The 18,035-nt window shown below is 42.3% G+C and overlaps 1 protein-coding gene across 1 annotated transcript in view; it reads right to left on the bottom strand.

Moving 5' to 3' along the window:
- Positions 1 to 3,293: 3,293 nt before the first annotated feature.
- LOC114450582 (mitogen-activated protein kinase kinase kinase 11) overlaps positions 3,294 to 18,035 on the bottom strand; it is a 35,080-nt gene continuing 20,338 nt past the window's right edge. The window contains exons 4-10 of the mRNA XM_028428683.1: positions 17,226 to 17,401; positions 16,167 to 16,413; positions 13,187 to 13,303; positions 10,305 to 10,476; positions 10,099 to 10,211; positions 9,321 to 9,926; positions 3,294 to 6,883 (exon numbers count right to left, since the gene is read on the bottom strand). Coding sequence (XP_028284484.1) covers positions 6,294 to 6,883; positions 9,321 to 9,926; positions 10,099 to 10,211; positions 10,305 to 10,476; positions 13,187 to 13,303; positions 16,167 to 16,413; positions 17,226 to 17,401 — 2,021 coding nt within the window. The 3' untranslated portion in view covers positions 3,294 to 6,293. The remainder of the gene's footprint in view (positions 6,884 to 9,320; positions 9,927 to 10,098; positions 10,212 to 10,304; positions 10,477 to 13,186; positions 13,304 to 16,166; positions 16,414 to 17,225; positions 17,402 to 18,035) is intronic.

An 18,035-nucleotide genomic window follows, 5' to 3' on the forward strand; every position in this document is an offset into this window, starting at 1 on the left:
ATTTATAAATATCCACTTTTCCCCCCTGTATATTAAGTTTAGTGAATGTCCAGAGCTGGCAGGCAGGCAGCTGTCAGAAGGCTTTTACAGTACTGTGAGTGGAAGAGATTTGAGTCATGGGGATTTGTACCATCCAAACCGTTTCAAATTGCCTCTGTGGATCATTTAGAGTTCAGTCATTTAAACCCAAGCGTGAGCACCTGAAAGAGACCACCTGCTGTTAAACACCATCGAGCTTCAGTCAAATACTTCTATGTCTGAGACTCTGAAGACATTAACCAGGTTAAATGTAAGCAGTTAGGCATTCAAAGTTGAGCATTGATTTGGTAACAAATGCTAGAATAATGCACCTGTCTGTCACAGTTTCATCCTTGGCCCAGTGACGTATTATTCTTTCACATGTTCAACTATCACATAAGGGATTACCTGGGAATTCAATTAACTATTAAAAGGTGACTGGCAAGTGCTTTTTTAGCTTTTGCAACTGTTAAATTGTATTGATCGTTTTGTACTTTTTAAAAAACAAAAAAAAGGGTAAACAGACTTCACAGTCACAGACACACAAGGTTGTTAGTTGTTGTACAGAAGAGTACAAGGAGCACCAGTAGCAGCTAACCGAACTAAAGAGAAGCTAAAAGGTCTCCCACTTGTCCTTTCTCGTTTGTATTCTGCATGTAGGACCAGCTTAAAATAAGACATCACGATTAAAAAAAATGTCAGCTATCCTAATAACTATTCACTTTGCACATTCCTTTTTGAAGGATGTTTACTCAGCCAGTTTGCAGCGCTCTCATTCAGCGCTCTAGAAACACACTGAACAGCTTCTATTTGAGGAAGAGCACAAGGTAATTGAGTGTCAATAGCCAGACAGAACAATAATCACAACTGTTGTATGCTGTCGAGTAGAGGGTGGGGATGAGTACGTGGGCCTTAGACATGATAACCTCATAGAAAAAATCCATGTTTATTTTCTAAACTGAGCACCAGCTTTCTGTAAGGTCTTCGAAGCGAATTGGTCTTTCTTTTACAGCCCCGATTCATTCAGTGTTCCGTCGTGGCTGGAAAAAAAAGGGGGACAGCAGATGGTGACCTTGGATGTGCAGACTGAAAAGAATTAGGAAAAATATTCACAGGTTTCAGAGGCCGAGGAATTAGCTTACACACCTGGCAGTACCCCGCACAGACATGGCTTTTGTCCACATCCCTACTGGGATGTGCAATTCCTGTACGGTCCACCAAAGGTCATATTTAATCATTTGGTCTCGGCCTATTAAGGCCAAACAAAGGCTTGGGCAGGTGTTTCGGTTTAATATGAGCCAGAACAATAATGTGTCTCTGGAGCTGACAGCTAGCTGTGAGACAACTGAAACAAGGTTGAAAACCAGGTACATTTGTAACATCCGCTTAATTGAACACTGGCAAGCAAAGGCAGTGAAGGTAAATGGGGTGAAAGGCACTGAAATGCCAGTTCATCTATTGTGTCATTTTAGAATTTACTCTTCACTGACCCACCAAGGTAGAATTTCATCAATAAAGTACAACACATGTTCGGCATCAGTTTTTTTTTTCTCTTTCAGGCAGCCTTATTGAATCGTTCTGTAATTTCCCTAGCAACCATAAAGGTCAAAAACATGCTTTGACTGGATCTGCAGCAATTTAAGAAACACAGTCAGCTCCGACGATGACTTGCTATCCACGTTTCTATGTCCAGAAAATGCCTGAGCAGTTTACCCAGAAGGCTGTGCAGTAATAAGATTCAGCCTCTCATCACCATCATCATCCGTCACCACATTGTCATTGTCACATGGCAACCTCAAGATTCATGTGATTTCCCCCATGGCCGCTGTGGACACATTTGTATAAGTGAATCAAATTTGGCTAACATGCTAACATTACATTAGATAAGTGAACCCCAATTCTATGCTTACATTAAGCAGCACTTTCCACTCTTACCTCTATTTTCACCTTTTTCCTGTATTGATATATGGTTCTGATTTTTCACCTCTGAAATTCTCTAACACAACAGTTGCTCACGAAAAGCCTCTCAGCACGATGAGGGTCAGGGCCTTGGGTTTCTTCATTGTGCTGTCTCATTAGATAATATTCATGTAATGTATTGCCCATTGGCCATCCACTGATTAGGGTCAATAGTTTGAGTTTGAACTGCTGATTTGAGATCATCAAATCACGTCTGCTGCCTGCCGCAGCCGCTTCCGGGCTGAAAGCGGATCGCTGGTGGCCCGATATCAGCCCACAGAGCTCGCTGTCAGTTTTTACTGAGGACAGTGATTTGCAGTGACTGGAGCGATGCCTGGAAGAGCGGAGCGTCACAAACAACTCATCAGGACTTTCTTATTTGGAGTGCTAGCTGTCAGCTCTAGCAGACAAATGGCAGCTATGGTTTCTAAATCTGACAGCTAAAACCACCAAGCGGACATCACTGTCCACACAGGGCCTCCGTTTATTCCCTCAGTGGGCTAACTATACATTTGCAAGATTACACTTTAAGAGCTGAGGCAGGAGGTTTTTGTGTAAAAAGAAAAGACACACACTTTTTCAACCTCCTCAACGAGGAAGGAAAAAAATCTCTTTGCAGTAGTAGTGTGGCCACAGCAGACACTGCAAGCTGCTCTCTATGTAGTCAATTATTAGCAGCAGCTCTGCAAGCAAATTAAAGTCCATTACTGAGAGAACATACAGCCAAGACATGACTGACAGGTTGAAGTGGATACTCGACACACAGAGATTTGTGATGTGATTTGAGAGGTTTCAATCATCTCAATTTCCTCCTCTTTTTTTTTTTTGCTCTACAGAACTCTGTTGACAATAATATCTACCCGAGCGCAATGACTATCAGAAGATGGCTTTTGTGGCATTGTGTGTTGACACGAGGAGACAAGGTAATAACTCATCACTTGCCATGTCTGTAAAATGTTTGGTAGAGAGGACAAGTGAGTGGAGGAAGGTAGGAACACTGCTGAGGGAGACAAATTCTTAAACCTCATAGGTTTGCTCACGGTGAAGAGGATGCAGAGAGCATCAGCATCTAGATGGGCCTTTCTGCACTTTTTATCCAAAGGGAAAATTCTTTACATCTTTCTGTCACATGTGTGGTTGTGTGACAGTAGACAATGTCATTCATGACACAACTGCTTTTATAAGTTTGACATTTCAAGGAAAATCAATGGTCGATTTGAGCATCTTGTCTAGCTCATACCTCACCATGACGACGGACTATTCAACCCATCTTAAGGTGAGCTTAGCCTCTCTTTAGACAGTTGTTTGTAGTTATATGTTGCATACACAGCTGTCGTCTGTTAAGGTCTAGACACAAAAAATGTTGGTCGGCACATACAAGTTAATATCAGTAAAGAAGCCGTGTCTCAATTCAGGGGAAGAATCCTTCCAAGCAACAAGGCTGCCAAAAGGTGCTCTGCATACTTTGCGGCCAAAGTTGTTTTCTCATATCAAAACAAACATCTATTGGCTGCTACATACACAGACTTATCACCAACATGTCCCAAGATTCATTGTGCTCCAGTGGTCATGACAACTCCGCAAACGGAAATCTTAATAGCCAATGAGTGGGGAGGTTGCTAGGTGACAGGAGCGGCATGTCATGAAACAGGAAATGAAAGCAACGCCACCGCTTATTCTGCTTTGATTAGATCAAAAACACAACTAAATATTCATACACATTAGAGTTAAACTAAAAAAAATGTTTTAAGGTGGAGACAACTATCTGAAGGACACCCATCTGTAATCCAAAGAATTGAGACACATCTAGAGGTTTGTGTTCATTCTCTGATAATGGAATTTACATCACGTGGATCTACTGTACTAGAAGAAATGTCTACATTTAGCTTAAAACAGTGGCTACTGAAAACAGCAATAAAAAAAATTCTCATTCAGATGTGAATCAAAAACATTTGATTAGATAGAAAGATAAGATCTGCCTCTGTGCTGCTTCTGAATAATATTCCTAGATGACAAACAGACACATGAATGTGCACAAGAAATACACAGTAAAACTCCTGCTTCAATTTCAAACTAAATTACCTCTGTAAAATGAGCACCCCTCTGTAAATGGACTCTGTTCCAGAACAAATGCACCCCCAGAAACTTGGCTGTAGTTGAACTGTGTGTGCTCTGCAAAACTGTCCTCAGGAAGTCAAAAAGAAGAGAAGGCCAGACAACTATGACAGATGCCAAACAGCTTAAGACTATAAAGAGTCTGGTAGCCAGTTACAACAGAGAAACACGGTCAAAAAGGCTCAACAAATCACAAGATGTAAGCTGATGCAGAAAGCATGTCGATACCTTTCCTGAGTATGCAGGGCATTTTTGGAACGTAGGGCAAATTAATTATCCAAATATCTGAGAGCTTTGTTAATGCTCCCTGCTCTTATCAAGAGGCTAATTATCACTATCAGCCTCCTCTGTTCGGCAATAGGATTATTAGGCTAATCACAAAGCTTTCCCCTTTGGAGACGAGGTTTTCACTCCTCCTCAGAACAAAGCTGACATTGTCTTCCAATGACACGGTGTCAGCGATGGAGCCGATCAGTATTTGTACTTTGTAACGTTCAAGTAAAGCTGCAGTTAACAGGACAACTTTGTAAGTCACGAGTCAGTGGGTCTCTTTCAGGTGCTTACATGTTCAGCCTTCAATAGAATGCATACAACAAACGCACACCCTGATACACAAGGAGTTGCAGCTGCCTCTTGTTTTACATCAGTGATGATATTGTGTTGTTGTTGCTGCAGTGGGTTTTTAATGCTAACCTAAACCTAGAGAGTAGTTTGGATATTTCGACAGTTAGCTTAGCTTAGCATAAAGACACTGATATCCAGAGTATATCCAGTTTGGTTTGTGGTTTCATGGAGGGTTATGTGGATGACCACTTTTTTTGTGACATCCAACATCCTCAGCTAGTTGTTGTGACAACTGTAATGACAATGATCTGTGGAATATTGTTCTTTTAGGCAGCTGGAGTTTTATGCTAAGCTAAGCTAACCATCTCCTAGCTTCATGAATAGGGTGAAAGTGGTTAATAATCTTATTGTCTCTCTCGTGGCAAGAAGCCCAACAATGACAACCAAGAATGATTTTCAATGCTTTTTCACTCGGATGGTAATTTTGGTTCATCTGGTGACAACTCTGGTGCTCAGAGGAGATGATGAGACAGTATGGATTACATTTAAATAGCTAACCACAAAAAATAAATTTAAATTCTGTTTAAATATAATCTCTGATCGTCTGTGTGCAACCCCAGCACACACCCACAGCCCAATCTGGCACTCTGTAGAGGTAAAAACAACTTATTTGCAAACACCCTTTGTCCTAGCCCTTACGCTGTCACAGTGGCATTCTTTGGCATATGAAGGGAATGCAGAGGGCTCCCCCGTCTTGTTTCCTGTGCTGTGTCGCCTGCCAGCTGAATGAATCTGTCCAATCCCTGGCATTTCCCAGAGAATGTGACTGGAATGTTATCTGCTTCCAAGTGGAATGCCTGGGTCATGGTTTTGTCTTGAATTTCATGAGCGGCCTAGAATATCCACTCTGTGCTTTCTCCCATAATGCAACAGGCAGACACAGTTAAAAAAAACAGTAAGCTTTCCTTGAACAATGAGTCTAGACACACATGCAGAAGACATTTTCTTACACAGCATTGCTAAGCTGATTTGCAAATTTTAAGCCAAATTCATAGCGTCTTCCATACGCACCAGATTAACTATTCAAGGAACCTTGAAAAGATATATATTAAAAACACTTCACGAAATAAGGCACTCCAATTTTCCATTGTCCTGAATGCTTTCAGTCTGCAGAGAGGTAGAGGCAGATGAAGCTGTGCAAGTCGCCTTATCCACCTCTGCATTGTCACAATGCTTCAAAGGTAGGGGGGAGATGAAAGCAGGTGATATGAGCAGTCTGATAGAATCTGGAGATGGGACTAGTGATCTGTATTCTGCTCCTTCAAAGGGATAGGGAAACAGAAATAGAGAGGAAGAAAAAAAAATGGGCACCAGCAATTGGTTCACAGGCAGCTATCCCACAATTCAATGTACCACCTTTCACTGGCTTTCACTGGCTTTCTGGTTTCCAAAGCGGCAGACTGGTGTATAAATAAGACCTGCGGCTATTGGGGCTCCCATGGGAAAACCTCCCTCAGTGGGTCAAGTGATGAATGTGCATTTTTTTTTATAAAGATTCCAAATCCCTGTTGGATATAGCACTGGAAATGGTCCTGGACTGTGCTCCTGGGATTTAAACATCCATGCCACAGCTGGACTTAGAACCGGTCGTCTCTGAGTTGGGTCGGAGACTTGAAGGGCTTGAGCCCCAGTATCCTGCGCGGGTGCACCCTCTCTTTGGTGCCGTCCATTGGCTTGCAACCGAAGTCAATGAGGGGAGAGTCAGCAGTGTTGATGGGTGCTATGCGAAATGAGGGCAGCGTTGGGGAGCCATTAGTCGAGCACGGGGCAGAACGGGAGGTGGGGAAGGGAGCTGAGAATGGGTCAAATGGTGAGGCTGAGTCCACACAGCTTGAGGGATCCGCCTTAAGGGCAAAAGGATCACAGTCCGGAGAGGGGAAGGGGTCACAGTTGGTGAATGGGTTAGTGGGCGAGGGTTGGTAGGCCAGGAGGTTGCTGTCTGAGCGGTTTGGGCTGCGGCCGCCACCTGAGGTCCCGCTGCCGGCTGAAATAAAGCTCCAGGGGTCGATGCGGGGGCGGATGGGGGAAGGGCGAGGACGGGGAATGACACTGACCTCCAAGCGGCGGGTTTTGGGGCTCCAGAGGGCAGGGTTAGGGTGGAGATAATAGGGCACTGAAGGCTTTTCATCAGAGTCCTGTGTGTCCTGGCACAAAGGAAGGTCCAAAACTGGGGATAATAGAAGGAAAAAACATTAGAAAAAATATTAGAGGAGAACTTACGATCACGAAACTTTCATAAGGCATGATGAGATCATGACTGATCATAGTATGGTCCTTTTGATGTTTGTTTTCTGCTGTAGTATCTGAAGCCTGAGGGACTGTGACCAAGAACGCTGACAGACAAAATTACAAAAACATCTTTATCAGTCACACATGAGCTACAAATACTACAACAACACTGTAAGTAGCTACAACAACAAGAGAAATACTTCCAGAGGACCAGATGTTCTTAACTGACAGAATAGGAATGAGCGAAAAACTGAGGACTAATGTGACAACAAATTCATCCCAGCTTAGTTTGTTTTGTTTTTGGAGGCCCGCTAGAAACAGTTCTGTTGTCATTTTAGCAGCTTGCAGTGTATTTGGTTGTGTTGTGAGTATTTACAATGAGTGGATGGAATCATTTGTGTGTGCAGACATATAGACGATTTCACTCAATGTACACACACACACAGCTCAACATAGCAGCTAAGAAGTAAGCTGGACAAATAAAGGTACCGTACACATGGTTGTTGTGTACACATGTGAGAAAGCTGCTGTGTATAAACAGATAAGACCACCCGCTAACATAAACAGAAGTCTATATTATGTACAACTGTGCCAGTAAAGATTGGGAAATAAATACTGATTTTACACAGTATTTTGCATATGGTGCATTTACACTGCAGGAATATAGTCTGTAAAAATATAATGGCCATAAGTGGGTGAGAGAAAAGTCTACATATTAAACATCATCATCTTCTTAAACTTGAGGAGGGTTTAATTGTGAATCTGAAATTACTCTCATATTGCTCTGCTGCACTGTTACACACTCCTCTCCATATTCTGAAAAACACATCAACCTGTATGATCACCCGATCCAGTGATATATATAATCGCTGCAAAAAGAAATGGAACAATTACCAGCACCCTAATGTTGATGCAATTAGTGTAAATTAAGTAGAACATAGCACTGTGTAAGTAGTTGACAGAGCAGCAGCAGTAGCAAACAGGAAGTGTAAATTAGCAGTGACAAGAACATTAAAGTCAGAATAAATCAGCCTGAATGAACATTTGTTGTTTCCAAATGTGATGTATCTGCCACATGGCATTATTTACATCAACAGCAACTCTCCAAGGCTGCTAAGCTATTCAGCTGACAAGAAAGAGCAATCAGGAGTCACATGAGAGCAGACGGGAAAAACACAAGTGAAGGAATCCTCTGAATTCACCCCCCCCCTTTCAAAGCACACATTCACCGCCAGCAACCTTGTGGCAGTCCATCTTTGCATCTGAGCCTGAGTCATTACAGTCAATAAACATAATAAGATCTTTAGCTAAAACACTCTGCTGTTTAATTATGTGTGGCTTTTTGCCTCTGTGCGTCTGATGTAATGAACACATGCGGTTTTGTGAGATTACGGTTGTTAGCGTTGGAACAGGCAAGGCATGTCTGCTCCGTACCTGGGGGCAGAGCTGTAAGAACCTTTCTGTGGAGAATCCAAGGCTTTGTGAGTGTGAAATGTAACTCGGGGCCTCTCTTAAAGCCCTCCTAAAGCCCACTTGCTTTTAAAACAGCAGATACTCACGCCTCCATCATTACAGCTCCACAAAACTGTGCCAGAGCTTCTAAGAAATGTGTGCGAATGTACTGTAAATGAATGAGCTGCTGATATGCAGAGGATGTGTGTTAGCATGACACAAATGGCCTAAATGAATGCTAATCCCTTTTCAATAGGATCTTTTATAATGTATGTGTCTACCGATATGATAGGTTGGCGAGCTCCAGGCAAACCTTCTAACCAGGAAGTGGCCAGAAAGACATCGCAAGAACAGATGAATAGCAATTTTCAATCTGTTGCTGTGACCTCAGCTGTGCCACTGGATGTTTTGCATTCATTTTTAACTTGCGGTTTTGAAAGCAGAAGGGGGAAAACAACAGAAGATTGGATGCTAGCTTTGCTTAGCAAGTATTAGCAGTGAAGTATGGAGGGCCAGCTGTTACCTGAGATATGCAAATAGCAGAATAAAAAGCTTTGATGTAAATGAAAAAGCTCCAGCGGCATTGAAGCCTCCCTTGTGCCAAAGAGATCTTACTAAAAAAAACCACAATAATAATTCTGCAAGAAAAGTGAGGGAATATTGTCATGCTGAAGAGGTGCGTTATTCAAGGTAAAAGCTGGATCTGAATTTCAGTGCAGAGGCTCCTGAAACATGTTCGGTGCTCCTGAGGAAACACTGATGAATTGTGCAGATACATTAAAAATCAAATAATTGATCCAATCTGAGGAGGCTATGCTGCAAAAAGAACACTTTAGTGATTGTATTTTCATTTAGTGGTGAGATAAGTTTAAAAACAAGGAACAGGACTGAGTCTTTAAGGTAAAGAAGATATCCTGACTGACCTAGCTGAGACGCATGGCTGGACCTCCTCCTCCTCTCTGCTCTGTGCTCCCAGGCCTCATAGCTCAGCTCCCCGTTTGCTGAATTAGAACTCCATTCCCCCAGACTGGACCTTTCCAGCTGCAAGGGGGTCCTTACGCTTTGAGGACTGTGTGGCGTTTGTGGTGTCCGGTGGCCACTCCTCTCACGTGGGTTCGGTGGTGGCGGTGTAAGGGGCAAGGGCTTCAGTTCTTGGTCCTGGAGGACTAAATCCATGAGCGGTCTAGGAAGTGGCTCAGAGGTGGAGAAGGTGATTAAATCGTCCACTACTGGGGGGTCTGAAATGAGGGGCCTAGGAAGGGAGATCTCGATCTCGGAGAGGGTACGGTCCTCAAAGGAAGGGAGGTTTGTTCGAGGGGGCACCCTTGGGGAAATATCTAGGCAGCGACCTAGTCCTATGGAGGCCAGGAGGGAGCCACCGCCCAGCAGGGCCCGGTGGGTGCTCTTAATCAGGCCAGCGGGAGAACCCCTCTCCGGCCTAGGGGAGCTGGCAGGGGATGAACCCCCTTCCTCGCTGCCAGAGTCTCCCTGAGGTAGAGGAAGCCGCAAGCTGCCCTTCACTGAGGAGCCTGCAGAAAGAGAAAGTTTTAAGAAGACAGAAGGAAAAAGATGCAGAAAAGGAACACTCAGCGCATTTATTATTCATATAGCTTCTATTTATAATTCACACTCATGCCAGTGTGAATTATAACTGCAGCTAATGGAAGACATGTGGCTGGCTGTAAGGCTGGTGATGGGTACCATTCTGAGCAGGGGAAGGTGTTGGTGTGGAGGGTCGGTACTCCTCAAAGTCATCCCTGGACTCTCCGTTCTCGTTGCTGTCTGATTCCAGGAGCTTTGCTCTCATTGACAGACTAAAAAGTAAAAGAATATTAACATGATATAATATTAACAAGCGTGTCGAATTAAATATTTAAGTGTGAAAGGAAAGGACAGTCCATCTATACCTGCTTTCCTGGGGACTAAGGCGCAGGACTTTAGGGCTTTTGGGACTTTTTGGGCTCTGGGGCCTCCAGTGAGGGCTCAACCTCAGGTCTCCATTAGGTTGTTTAAGAGACGGGGCCTCCAGGGGCCAGACTGGGCTCAGACCAAATGCCCTACTGTTGTCGCTGGGGCTGACTGGAAAAAAAAGAGAAGGCAGAATTAATATGAATGTCATCAGTATGCACAGTGCTCCTCTGTATTCTAATGAGGTGAGTATTTTAAAAGACAGGATTCACCAACAAATCAACACAGCCCTGTAATCATCTCCAACACAGAGACCTTTAGCTGACAAGTTATGGAACCTGAATATGCCGTTTTCCTCTCAAATTTTAAGTCACTATTACGTCTAAATGGATAATATAACCACCAAAGATGAGGAGAAAACACAGTTAGTAATAAAAGTAGGGATTCCTTCTGCCAAGTTCTGGCAAACACATCTCATTCCACCACTCCCCCAGCAACTGGCTGTGCAAGAACATTCAGCAACAACACACCAAGCTTCCTGTCAAAACACCTCACAACACACAGGCTCCATCATACCCTTAAAAATGCCTTATGGATCCTTTGCAACATCCCACCCAATGTGCCATGCAAAAGAGGAGCTACAAGAAGAACTATAATCTGACCTTTAAGCTATCTTTCTGAGATTCAAACATTTATTTTAGGTTCAGAAAAAAGATTCATATTCTGTCTGAATGAACATGTTTTTTTTTCCTTTGGCCTCTGCTGTGATGGAGGCTTTGCAGATGAACTTTTGACTCGCATTGCTCTCAAACACAATGTTTACAAAGCAAGCACAGGAGTCAGGTGATGTGTCAGTGTTGCAATTTCATCCAAAACAGCCTTCTTGAAAAAAAAAAATCCTTCTTCCTAGCTCTGTAAACTCATTTCAGAATCATAATCAGAAATACATTATTAATCCCAGGGGGATTAATAAAGTATCGAAATGTATCTGTAATTGTTATCGAATGTTATCAGATGTCATATATTTTGTAAGTTGTGGTATCACTGTACATACTTATTACTCCTGTCACTGAATGGGCAAATAACTAAGTCTACAGCCATGCTAACACCTAATGAGGAAGAATATATGTTAATCTCAGCCTGCTGCCAATGTGGCAGTGGGGTGTCATAGAAGATATAAGACAGGGAAACAGCATGCTCTGATATGTTAGATTCGAGTCTTAATATTGCTCTTGGACAGCTAAGACAGGTTTGTGATCAGGTGATGACTGCCCCCTCCCCCAAACACGTTCCTATACACAATAAAATACATTGATTTGTGCTATTGTATTTATTTTATATAACCTACAAGTAAGCGTTAGGGGACATTACTGAACATCTTTCTCTCTGTTGGCTGTAAAGTTGCTTCTCAGTGGTCTGTGCAGGGTGCACCAGCAGATTTCTATATATGTATACACAGCTTGTAGCTCACAGGGCTGCTGGCACCGGATCTGTCTCGTGGCAAAGATGAGAACAGACCAAACTGGTGACTTGGCTGACCAAGCGGCTCTAGCCATTGCTAGAGTGGTGGCATCAGCACAGCTATAACAAGACAGGATTGAAATCATCATACTCTACCTCAAACACTGGATCTGGAAGGAGGAATTGGGACTAATAGAGGAGCACAAGAACAAACTCTAATCCTGCCCCCACAGATAGAAAAATAAATGGTGGCAGCGATATCCATAAGCTGCCAACATAAATGACACAGCCAGCTGAATGAAATGCTAAAAATGCTAACTATTACAATCCCAGAGTTCAAAAAGTCCCTAAATATACAGAGCAATTTAATTTTCTTGTTATCTAATTCGGCAGAATGTGGCACATTGGAATCTAGTTGTGTGGACTAATGCAAATCAATTTGGCAGTCCTTTAGACAAATAAGTTTGCGAGGCCCCAGTAATAAATCACTGCTCACTATAGTGAGGGCAAGCATAAATATCCACTAAACATGTTTTAATGACAGGCACACTCATGGCTTAGTGACTGCCATTATGGAGAGTCATTAGGAAGTAAAGAAAAACCAGCCCGCTATTTAATGAATAAATGAAGCTGGCAGATGTTTTGGATTTACTAACCACTTTTACAGATAAATGTTTCACTGCAATTTGGGTTTGTATGTCAAACCCCCAGTGGTAACTGTTTAGTAAGATGCTTTTCACTGCCTGCTGCTGCACCACAAATTTCCTTTTGGGTTTTGCCGAGACACCCCCGTGACCTGCTGACTACCATTTCCCTCCAAAGGGAGAGTTTGTCTATGAGGCTGACATGCAGAAGAGCAGTGTAAATCTCTGGCGTTGCCGCTGCTTCTGCTGCAACCCTCCTAAACCCTTTTCCTTCTACTGGAGCAATGAATTCCTCCCTAGCTTATTTTTAATTCAACAAACCGCACTGTAGCCGCTACATGCATATAAAAACTATGGACTCTCACAGCCTGGAAAACAAAGCTGAATGGCTCCCCCACCTGCAGCACTGAGGTAACTACAGACAGGGCTACAGTGGAAAAATGCTGCTGAGAAGTGCTGAGCTGCTGAGAGGAAGTCAGATAATATTTGGACTGGAACAGACTATTGAAAAGGGAAAAGGGTGTGTGTGTGTGTGTGTGTGTGTGCAAGACAGAGAGAGAGAGAGAGAGAGAGAGAGGCCCACGGGGAAACAGGGGAAAACAAAAAGACAAGTGGGTGGTTGAGAGCACATGAAAGGAGAGAATTTGGAAACTGAGAGATGTAGTGTTGCAACAGAGCCCAGTGTGTGCATGCAAGATGACGAGAGACATTGGTGAAACAAAATAAAACAATTGCACCTGTGTGTGTTTAAACAGGAAAAAAAGAACTGCACTCACGTTGGATTGCACGAAAGCGTGGGCCGAAGGAAGGTGAGGAGCCTGAACCCAAATCAGGAGAGTTCCGCCTCTTCTCCAGGCCTGGGGATGCCTGCACTGTAATTTTATGGATGAAATCTGCAACACACCAACAAGAATATTAAGACATTCATATATTCAGTTTTCAAGGTTGCAACACTTCCTCATTTCTTTAAGTTTCATGGTTGTGGAAATTCAGTGTAATACACTTTTCAGTCGAAGCAGAGTTCACATGTCTGTGACTAAGAGCAAGCAATTGCTGCTACTAGCTCATGTGGCTAATATCAGCTACAAAGCCTAGCATGTTTCAGGTGAGGAAATCTGAATTCAAATGAGTAAATTACACCAATATAACCTGAATACCTTTATTGCATCACATAAGCAGACATTGTCATTCTGGTCTTACTATTTTTTTTTTCAATTATTGATGTTTGCTGATGAATCAATAAGTCCGTTTGATTATTAGGGCAAAGCATGTAATGTATAACACCATATTTAGCGATAACATTGACAATGATGTCATAATCAAATAAAATTAAAAGCTATAAGTAAGCAATTAAGAGTTTAAATGACTAATCGTGGGATAAGTAGCATTAGATAGCCGGCACTCCTTTCCTGCTGATAGCAGAAAACTGTGCTGCGACTACTGAGCTCCCATAAGTATCAGGAGGGAAACGCTTTAAGAATTTAAACTTTTTAATAATGATTTCCTGAAGCAGTAATTATGAACCTCATATCATCCATTTAACCCTTGACTTTCATAATTCCTCGCCTTAATGAGTGCTTTGTGTCCTCACATCATTAAAATGGACCCTTACATTCAAAAGATACCGACTCAGTGTGCTGTTAAAACTCCACAAACCAAAGTACATGCTGAGGAATATACAGCTGGAGACGAAATCATCAGCCCACTATGAAAATGTCATTCTTTTTCAAATATTTCGCATGTGCCTGGCTTAGCAAAGACATTTTAATATAACATTTTTACTATAGAAAACCTTAATTACTTATTAAAACTACCAGGGTCAGTTTGTCTTTGTTTAGCCCAACTACAAATCACTGTGATTCTGTGATACTATGCTTCCTGTAAGCATTTGCACTTGCACTTAAAAGAGATTGGTATCTCGTAATTCACACACAGTGTAATATATATTTATATATATATTTTGCCTTAAGACTTGTAAACGCATCACTGAAGAGGTGAAAGAAATAATTTAGACTTGAAAAATAGGACTGTTAATGCATTCAAAGCACGAAAAGGGATATAAAAGTTTATCAAAGTGCTTCTAAGTTTCAAGAACTGGTGTGAGAGGTCTGCCAAACCTGGCAGAGGTAGGCCTGGCAAGCTCTGGAAAAATGAAGTATGCTCCATCTTTGTCTAAAACACAATATATAAGTAACCCTAAGGTGAAAACATTTGGAAATTGTTTGCCCTTTAGAACAGAATGTGAAAAAATATAAATATAAAAGAATTACATTATCATAGGGGGGTAAAATGTTGCCTCCAGCTGCAGTGAGTACCTGGAAGGCATAGACATTTAATTTGAGATCATGGATTAATTATACGCATTATATAACAGACACCTTTCAGGCTTCAGAGCAAGCAGCTGCTAACGGGTCTTCTCACACCTAATCTGTCAAAGATTAATGGTACAGTAATGCCATTTCACGCACTGTAAATACAATATGACAGGACATCAGCATTTGCACTACTTTGGCAGCAGTTGGATACCTGCAGATATAGCAGCCCTGATCAGAGTGACACACTTGTGAACTTACCCGTCTTGTTTTTGTGTTGTCTTGCATGCTTGTTTTATTTCATGACTGTCTGACATTCTTGTCAGTTAAAAACGCGTAGCTATTATCATTGTGGATGATTTTTATATTGTTTTTGAATTTAATATTTTATCATTTATATTTCATAATTCCTATTATTTACATTATTCTTCCAGCCCGGCATTATGAGTGTGCCATATTGCATTTTATTACATATATTGTTTGTGTATGTGACACAAAAATCTCTAACAGCAACATCAAAGTATGCTCCATCTACTTCTAAAACACAATATACAAGTAACCCCTGGATATAAAGTGCAAGAGCAACACAGGATGAGGGCAAAGATAATAATAATATTGGTGGAAAGAGTAAGGGAAAAAGAAAGGGACTAGAAGGAGAATAAAAACACAGACCAGGGAACTAGAGGGGAAAGCAGAGAGAGAAAGTGGGTGAGGAAGGCACGCCGAAAAAGAAAAGAGAGAGAGAGAGAGAGAGAGAGAGAGGCGTAGAATGGGAGCAAGAAAGTAAGAGAGGCCAGCCAGCAGTGTATCCATGGACAGGAAGTGTCGAGGCGTGGTTGGCTCACTCTCCCCTCTCATCAACCCCCCACCACCACCACCACATCACCGCCCTGCTGCTGCTGGGAAAGGCCTAACCACAACACACACACAGACACACACACACAGACACAGACACACACACACTGCATTTACGCATGCTTGCTCAGCCCAAAATACACTCACTCACACACACGCACTGAAACACTGGATGTGAACTACTGCGGGCTCTGTGACTTTGTGATAGCAGAGGATACATAGAGAGGAAACAGCAGTCAGGTGAGTGTGAGAAACATAAGTCAGACCTCTGATCCAGCTTTTATACGATCAATGTTTTAGTCATGGACTGAAGGCTCTACCAGAATAAAATATATAAAGTGTGAAGGAACATTTTGAAGAGTTTTGACATTTTTGTGAAAAAGTAAGTACACAACAGTGGGAAAAAAGACCTGTCTGCAGCCTCCTTATCAAAATATCAGCCTTCAAACCTACAGCACAAAAATATCCCACCTCCTCGCTCCTATTTTCTGACAATTGTTGTTGCTTGCTTCCTGAGACTGAGCCAGTAATGGCCCCTGAAATTGGTTTTGGTTATAATTAATTTTAAACAGAACACAAACACACACACCTTGAGGCATGCTGATCTTCTCTCCATTCTTGGACTTGAGCTTGTGCTTCTTGAAGGTGCCTTTCCTCTTCTTGACGTTGGGTTTCTCCTGGTTCTGGTTCAGGTGGAGGATGAGGAGGCTGAGCTCGCGCTCGAACACATCCTGCTCCCATTGGGCCAGCTGCTGCTCGCGCTGGCGCAGGAACTCTTCGTGGGATTTCTGCTCCAGAGCGGCTCGCTTCAGCTCCTCCTCGCGGCATCGCAGCTCCTGATGGCAGCAGAAGTCAGGAAGAATGTCAGTATCAACAGGTCCCAGTGAGTTACGCCAGTTCATAGACTTGTGAGGAGACACACTGAGAAGGCTGATTGTATTGAAACCTTTCATCAGACTCAGAGCGTGACTCACAGCTGCTGTTTGACATTTTATTTGACAGCCCTGCTCCTCCAGGGAGTCTTTGATTAAATAGTGTACAGATCAAATGACACAATATAGTATCGCACAGTGCATTTCTAACCACTTTTGTTTATGCTATCTCCGTGAGGTAAAAATTACAGGAAGGCTGTGCGCAGCGGTCGCTTTTGTGCTGTAGTGATTCAATCATATAATCCTTGACTGCAGAAATAATCAAACAGCAGAGAGCAATCATAGCTGAAGACAAGATCAACATGACTGAAAATGATTTCTATTCTGCCCAACAGGTAAGACTATGATGTGATCATCAATCCTGAGAGAACTACTCTTTCTGTAACAATGCCCCAATCAACAAGTGTGAATGTTTGCCACCTTAATGCATTTACTTTGAGTGTCATCAAACACTGAAGTGATACTTCAAAAATCCACAGCCAGTCTGAGGCTCTAACAACACTGGCAAATGAATACAAACACTATAAAATGTATTTTGTATGTTTTCACACTATAACACTGCTGCTAGTAACAAAACAGCTTTGGTTGTTTTTTCCTGTTTCTTTTTGGACACCATGTAGTTTGTTTCCTCTCCGTGTGTGGCCTAAAGCTTTCCTTTAACAAATGTTTGTGCAGCTCTATCCAAATAGCTCACTACATGTTGACAGCCTCCTTACCTTCTCTTTTGCCCGGAGTTCATTAAACATGTCCTGGATCTCCAGTTTCCAGTCCTCCTGCAGGGAGTGGAAGGAGTCCTGCGGCATCTCTTCCTTCACCTGCTGTTCCAGAGCCGTGAGCTGAGCCAGGATGGAGCTGAAATTGGGCCTGCGGTGGGGGTCCTGGTCCCAGCACTCTGCACAGTCAAGGTATGGTTAAGTAAAACTGCACGGATGTGTTACTACTGCTAAATTCAATTTCCCCATTGTGGGACTAATAAAGGTTTCAATTATTATTATTATTAATCATGATTTCTGTCCTCACTTTTATGCTAAGTAATGTGATAAAAAGTGTGTTGCTGTTGTCCTCATAATAAATAGAAACATTTGACAGATTCACTTTTTTTTTTTTTAACCAATGTACGAAGTCACTCACAAATTACAAATCCACAGGTATAGCGATCACACCTGTGGACCTGAACTTAGACATACTGAGATGGGTGTCTCTGCTCTCATTACATGTCATTTTCAATGCCGTTAATTTATATTTACAGATGTTTCAGGCACTTGTGTGAGTACAATCTAGAGTCAAGCTGATCACTTATTCAGAGTGTTATGCTTAATTAACTTGCTGTAGGGAGTTTTGCATAATTTGCTGCAAAAACTTTGGGCATTACAAGCAGATCAAAACCAATCTGATAATTAATTAATCCTCTGAGGTGGCTACCGGTGGTTTCTGTGCACTGACTGTTTTTTATTTTTTTAATACAGCCACAAAAAACAAGACATCAACGGAAAGGGTTAAGAGGGGAGTATGAACATTAGGGGTGA

The sequence above is a fragment of the Parambassis ranga genome, chromosome 18, assembly GCF_900634625.1.
Source record: "Parambassis ranga chromosome 18, fParRan2.1, whole genome shotgun sequence".
Classification (NCBI taxonomy): Eukaryota; Metazoa; Chordata; class Actinopteri; family Ambassidae; genus Parambassis; species Parambassis ranga.